This window comes from Hibiscus syriacus, unplaced genomic scaffold, assembly GCF_006381635.1.
Source record: "Hibiscus syriacus cultivar Baekdansim isolate YM2019G1 unplaced genomic scaffold, ASM638163v2 tig00110864_pilon, whole genome shotgun sequence".
Lineage (NCBI taxonomy): Eukaryota > Viridiplantae > Streptophyta > Magnoliopsida > Malvales > Malvaceae > Hibiscus > Hibiscus syriacus.
This window is the reverse complement of record NW_024062893.1, coordinates 856,327-863,800: the sequence shown is the minus strand read 5'-3', so window position 1 is coordinate 863,800 and position 7,474 is coordinate 856,327. Positions and strand designations below refer to the sequence as shown.

Genomic DNA, 7,474 nt, shown 5'->3' with positions numbered 1-7,474 from the left:
AACAAGTCTTTCAATCAAACATCCAATTCATAAATGGTGTCTTTCACTAACTCCACCAATCATACAACAAAGGAAGACCTGAAATATGATGAGGACATGGAAATCATGATGAAAACATTTAACATAACAAAAAAAAATTCTCTTTTCCCCCAATTTGAAACGATTAAAAATGAACGGGGAGATTAAACAAACATTCTTTAGATCTTTGACATTATATTCCCACCCCCTCAGTTGCAGTCCCGACCACGTCTTCACGCATAGTTCAACCTGAATATGTCATTCAACACATAGAAGCTTCCCTGCTGTGTCGGCATCAGATGAAACATCTAAAAGAGCAGAATGCATGACAAAGAGATTGGTTAGTGAAAGTCCATAAAACAAAACCATGCCAAACTATCAAAATTAATGGAAATGGTGGACAAGAAACAGATAAATTTTCTAAACAAAAAGATAAATGTCTGACACAGCACAACAATGAACATTTAACAATGAAACTTATACAAATCCGAAAGTAAGACATTTAACCATAAGGAAATCATTGTCGCGCAGAGAGGAGAAGGGATGTGAAGTGTGGGTTTCTTTTGCATCCTGCAGAGTCCCAAGTCCCAACAAACAACATTGGGATAGATACCAGATGATTATTCAGAGTAAGAAACGAGCACACACTCTGAAATTAATCAAGTAGAAAACATATACAGAAAAGCAGAAGAATTATACTAGCAAAAAGGAAACTCAGGAAATAGAAGAAATCTCTAGATTGCGGTCTATAATTAATGATACAGTTATTAAAAAAACCGGCAGGCTAAGGTAAGAGGAAAGGAATATCCAGGATCTGACGGAGTTTAATTAATTGGCAAAGATTTTCACATTTTCCAAAATCCATCGATGAAAATTTTCAATTTCAATTCGATTATCTTACACTCATGTTCCCTTCTTAAGTTGATTACTGTAGATTCAAATTGAATTAAAAAAAACATGTAATTCCTGAAAATGTAATGAACAGTAAATATCAAAAAGCATCAATATCCTGGCTGAAAATGTAGATTCAAATTAACAGTGACACATAAATTACGCCCTGCATCAATCGCCTAACTACAAATCAAAACCCTTTAGCACCTAAAACCCGAGAAAAATGCGATAGCACATAAGAGATTTACCTGGCTGAACTTGAGAGCATGCTGTTCGCCGGAGAGCTGGAGGGTACCACTGACGAAAACAAGCATACCACCGGCACCGGAGGGCTGGCAATCGACGGTGGTGATGTTGTGCTGACACTGCTGGAAAGGAAGGCTGGTGAGCTTAGCGACGATGCTCTGAGCGCCTTGGATCTTTTGACCTTCGAAGGTCAACATTGAACCATCCTGGTAGAGGTTGGCTAGACCGGGCCGGTTCGAATCGAACGTCGCGTAGTAGTGCTCGACAAACGCCTTCGCCACTGCATCTGGATCCATCTGATTTCTTTTTTAAATTATTTTTTTTTCTAAAAAAGTTATCTTTTTGATTTCTAATATGAGATTGAGCGGTCGATTCAAATTTACGCCAGCGAAATAGAGAGAGAGCCCATAGGGATTTCGTTATATATATATATATATAGAAGGAGAGGGCGAGGAATGATCTAACGGCTGATATTGAATGGTAAAACGAAAAATCTAACAGGCGGCTGGCTTTTTCACCGTTGACTTTATTTGAATATTTTAGCTAAGCGAATCGCTCTTTGCGTCGCGTCAAAGCAACGCAGCCTCCCATCCCTCTTTTTCTTTTAAAATTTGAATTTAATTAAAGCAATAATTATTTTTTATTCTGTATTATTTGATAATAAAGTAATTAAAATTCATGATGAAATAAAAAGATGATGCTCAGTATATTATAAAAAAAAAAACAAATTCGTTCTGTGATTTTTTTAGCAAAAATACTCGAGATAAAGCTTTTGTAGACAGTAATGTATCCATTTGTTGATTTTGTTAGGTAAAGAACAAAAATAATAATAATAATAATAATAATAAGAGGCACAGAGACGTCGACAGCAAGGTCAGAACCTGCGCGGGCAAAACCCTACTGGAATATATTGACATTAATACTACCAGGGCACACAATTATTTTTAAATAAACTCAAAGCCTTTGTTTAAACTGTTCCGTTTTAATTTATTTATTTTTTGGATAAGTTTTATTTATTTATTCTACATTATTATCAGTGTTTGATCGGTGGAAAACAAATGGTTAATATAATTCATTTTCTGGTTAATTGAATTTCTTTTATATTTTTTAAAAAATGACTTACGATCTGATTTTTTGTAAGTTATTTTACGAACTTTTTAATTCAAAGCATAAACACTCAAAACATTATTATTTTATATATTTAATATTAATATATTATTTTTGTATCATTCTAATAAAAATTAAATTATATTTATTGATAATTTTATAATATAATATAATATTTTTATTTTAATAATATATAATAAATTATTAATAAAACTAATATTATTTATTAATTTAATACAAATAATATTATTAAATTGTTGAATATTTAAAATATACTCCTTAAAATATAATACAATATTCTTATTTTAATAATTTAATAATAATATTATTATTTTAATAAGTAATTAATATACTTAATAATATATTATTTTTATAAATTTTAATAAATTAATATAACTATAATATTTTTATTTTAATAAACTATAATAATATTGTGCAAAAATATATAATAATAAATTGTAGATATAATATTTTAATAATAATATTGACATAAATAATATTAGATAAATTATTCTAATATTTGAATAATAATATTATTATTTTGTTAATAAAATATATTATTTATTGCATTTGATGTTTATAATTAATTTATCAACCAATGGAAAATGAATTACACAACATCATCCAAATATTGTAAATTTATTTTCAGAAATCAAGAAATGTAATTCATTTTTTCGGAATCTGTTTTTCGTGAAACAAACGGATTCTAAATTTATAATATTAGATAGTTGAAATATTTTATTAAAAAAATTAATTGAGTTTAATGATTTTGAGATATAATAATTATTTTTATCAAAAGAGAGTAAAAATGTTTAATTTTGTGTGCTTCCACGTCTCTGTGTTGTGGCATAAGGGCGTAAAATAGAAAGGGAGGGATGAATTTCTCTCGTTTTTGGCATAACGAGCCCCTAACAAAATGATCGCACAACATGCTATTAGCTCAATGAAGGAGCGTACCCATGATAATTATATCAGTGTGTCGGGGTTGTGAGAGCTCTCGCTTATATAAATAGTTAAATGTGTTTATAAACGCTTGACCTTGAGATGTGACTCATGCAAGGAACATTAGCATGACAAGCTTCTTCGGTTCAAGCTGAGGTTTGAAACGTAAACTTTTCCTCAAGAGGATAGATGGGACGATTTTGGAGAGATCCAACCATACATCATATCAAAGATTATTCACTCGTTATTTCTTTCTATTCACTCGTTGGATCTAGATTACTCAAGGGAACCATCGATAATTCATACATCATATCACATTATTTCAAAGGTGTTGTTAAATGAAATGCAAGGATTTTAATAATGACATCCATGTTTAATTTGGACCGTTGGATGAAAAATAACAATATTGAAATTTTTGGAAAAATGGCAAGGGAAAAGTTGTACATGACAAAATATTTTGTCCATCTTTGACTTTGGAAGACGATAAGGTTTATGTGGCTTGTTATTGAGGTAAATATCAAGTTTTATTAAGGGTAAATTAGTAAAGATATTTTAATTTTAAGAGTAAATTGGTAATTTAACATTTAATGAATTTTTAATTCATTATTTAATAAAGAAAGATGAAGAATTTTCAGGAGAATTGCTTCATCTTTCTCTTCAAGTGCCGTGAACTCCATATCCAAGATAAAGATCAAAGAAACTTTAAAGGTAAGAAAAAAGTTCAAGAGTAAAGCTAGGAACGCTAAGTAAGGTTACCAGTGAAACATTATCAACTGAGTGCTTTCTTACTATATATATATATATATTATTATATAATATGATGTGTTGAATACTTTTGATAATGAGATATGATTTGGCTCATATTATGATATTTTTTAATAATTTATTGAGTGATTTAAATGATTTTAGATACGAGCTATCAGATGTAATATTTAAATTACATTTTGATATATTCGTATTTATAAATATTTTGATATTTAAATGACATGTGAATGAAAAAGCCATTGTTTTCTTATTGATATTTTTATTGTATGATACTTAACTTTGTTAATATTTAAAAAGACTATGATGAGTGTATGATATATAATACTTAATTATAATGATGTTAGAAAAGATTTTGATAAATGACAGTTAAATGGTCCAAAGAAAATGCCCATTGTAAATGCATTGAGAGTCATAGGTATAAAGTTAGAGTATTATATGTACAATTCTACGTAGCACATTCGTGTGCAATTCTACGTGGCACTTCGTGTGCAATTCTACGTGAAAATTTCGACTGCATAATGGCACTTTATGTGCATATCTACGCGACACTATATGTGCATTCAAAAAACTCATGATGATTGATCATTATGATATTCCTGATTTATACAGTGTTGTTGTGTTCTACAATACTTGTATATTCTACGTGGCACTTTAAGTGCATATTATATACGCGACAGTTTTGACTGCTTATTGCAGATACTCACATATGACTCGAATACCTTGAATTCTCAGTGATTTACAATGGAGATATAAAATGAAAAGGTGAATAATATATACTATGAAATGAGTAAATTGAAAAGTTTATTTAAGGTGATATAAAGATGAAATAGTCTGCTCAATCGGGTATGAAAGTAAAGTTCTATTAAGAACTCTAATTTGGCATAAAACTTTTCATGAAGAATCTTCGAATCATAAACGACCTTTTATATGATGTTCTTATATTTTTATATTTAGGTGATACTTTGATAAAGATGTTCTATTTCTATTATTGATTTTATTTATATTAGCATTATTATTAGAACTTAAAGCCTCACTATGTAACACCCCCAAACTAGGGGTCAAATTATGAGTTTATGAAATTTATAGATAAATTTAAAAGTTACAGGAATTCGGGGACCAAACCCATAATTTACCCATTTTTCTTTATAAGTGAAAATTTAACTTTCCACTCCCCGATCAGTTAACCCAATAATACCTAAATTTCATTAAAATCCCTAAAAACATTTTCTTTCCCCCGATCGAACCTCATCGGCCTCCCTGAGCCATGTCGTCCGGCCACAATTCGGCCCTTTACTACCCCCCATTCAACACGTTGTCGATCGACGAACAAAGCCTAACCCCCAATTCACCGTGAAACGACATTTAACGTCGTAAAATTGTGTCACAAAGCTTCATAATTTTCCTCGGCACGCCTTGATTTTTCGGCGATTCCAGCTGAACCGATGAGCGTTGAGCCTCACCGCCGTCACCAACAGGTTCACCGGTCTGTTTTGCCTAAAACCCGACCCGTGGGTCACCGCACCATCGTCGTTCTCACCAGCGACCGTGGGTAAGTTTTGGGTTTATAGTTTGGTTAAATTTCTTCCGGTTTTGGTTGATATTTTGGTTTGATTTTTGTCTGAATGGTGTGTAGATGCTTCGGGAGTGAATGGCCGGTCGAAATGGCCCTTTTCGCTATTACACGTGCTCCCATGCACCGTCGAGTGCGTGTGGGGCTTGTTTTGGGTCCAAGGAAATTTCCAGAACTAGGTCGGCCCGATGCGTCTGGTCTGGTCCAGTCACCTAGTCAACTCTGTTCGAGTCAACCCGTTGACTATGACTGTTGACTTTGAGCAAAAAGTCAACTTTTTTAAAAGGTCATATTTTATGTTTTTCGACGTCCTGAGTCCGAATCCAAAGTTCGTTTTGCCAAATTCGCATCCGGTAAGTCGTTTTTCAATGTTTTATCTTCGGATTCAAGTTGGTTTCTCAATTAAGTTTAGTTTCTGACGTAAATTCATTTGTTTTGTATCCGATGAATTATTGGACGTTGAATTCATGTTTGAGAGTGATCAAATGGAGTTTAAAGGGTCAATCGATAAGGCACGAAAACAGAGGTAATATATTACTACCTGTTTCATGCTTTATGGAACATGTTGGTACTGGTTTCTCCGTGGATGTGTATAATTGGTCACACATATGTAGTGATCACTTCCTAAACTCGATCCTAATATTATAAAAAATAGGTAATCGAATATGACTTATATGACTCGCATAAGAAAACGAAAGATCAATAAAAAAATTAAATGATTTGACTTTAAGATCCATAAAGTTTGATAAATTTTCTTAAAAGGTTAATAGCATGATTAACTGGATATGAAATTACCGAAAAGAGCAACATGAAATAAAATTACGAAAATGTCATTGTAATGGAAAAATACTAAGACTTCTTCTAATGGTGAATAATAATTCTGAAAGGAAAACTTGATTAATTATCAGAAAAACTGCATTTGATCAACTTGAATGTAATTACTGAAATGTCCTCGAGCTTCGTAATATCGGTAATAACCTGCAATGATCAAAGGAACAAAATACCATGAGCCTTAAAGGAACTAGAATTCATCCAAAAAAAAATTAAATAAAAATTCAAGAATAAAAATATTATTATCTTTAGAACTATATATTATTAATTCATCAATTTTATATTGATGTAATTGAGTCCTTGTAAAATAAGCATTCTTTTACTTTGTTATATTAATAAGTATATACAAAACTTTACTTATTTCTAATTTGTTATTGTTTAAATTTGTTTTAATGTGCGTAAAGTGTAATGTTTATTTTTAATATTGTATATTTATAATTTTCTATCTATTTTAATCTACTTTTAAATTTGAAAATAATCTGACTTAATCAAATTCAAAGCTTTTATCTCTCACTATCTATCTATTTTTAATTATTTTAATTTTATTTTAATTCACTCGTTACATACATCTTTAACTATATTATTTTCACTTATTTTTTTTCTTAAAAATCAACTTCAATTAGTACGAAGCAAGCTACCTCGGTAATTGAATGGATTGTTATTGTCTTTAGAGGTTTTAAATTCGAGCACTAGTATTGTTGACAAAGGCGTTTAATCATTCATTGTCAAATAGTTTTAAAATCTTTAGAACAAATACTACCTTATAATCACCTTAGTTTAATAACAAAATTAAGTCTCCTACATAATATTTGTGTTTTTTATAAAAATAAATTAATTTTTTAATAAAATTATTAATCATCTAAAAATAAGTCTAATAAATCTACTTATCAACGACTTTTTATTTTAATCTAATCTAGGATTAATGCACCTGTGTATTTTTTATATATAAATAACTGGTAGCTAATAAATATGCTTAATTTTGAAAATAAGATTATTAAATTTTTATATTTTTAATTTTTAATTTTTAAAAGACAATGGTATACACGTATATACATGAGATCCAATCGATCTTAATTTAACTATTTGAGTTAATCCATTAATAAA

At 30.1% G+C, this 7,474-nt stretch overlaps 1 protein-coding gene across 2 annotated transcripts; it reads right to left on the bottom strand.

Moving 5' to 3' along the window:
• Positions 1 to 204: 204 nt before the first annotated feature.
• LOC120143815 (nuclear transport factor 2B-like) lies at positions 205 to 7,167 on the bottom strand. 2 transcript variants are annotated; one of them, XM_039158047.1, is made up of 3 exons: positions 7,156 to 7,167; positions 1,158 to 1,480; positions 205 to 326 (listed from the first exon to the last, which is right to left on the bottom strand). In XM_039158047.1, the coding sequence occupies exons 2-3, from the start codon at positions 1,449 to 1,451 to the stop codon at positions 252 to 254; spliced, it is 369 nt and encodes a 122-aa protein (XP_039013978.1). In that variant the 5' UTR covers positions 1,452 to 1,480; positions 7,156 to 7,167; the 3' UTR covers positions 205 to 251. The 2 variants fall into 2 exon arrangements, with proteins under 2 accessions (XP_039013978.1, XP_039013977.1); XM_039158046.1 differs by lacking the exon at positions 7,156 to 7,167 and having other exon boundaries at positions 1,158 to 1,545.
• Between the last annotated feature and the right edge of the window lie 307 nt (positions 7,168 to 7,474).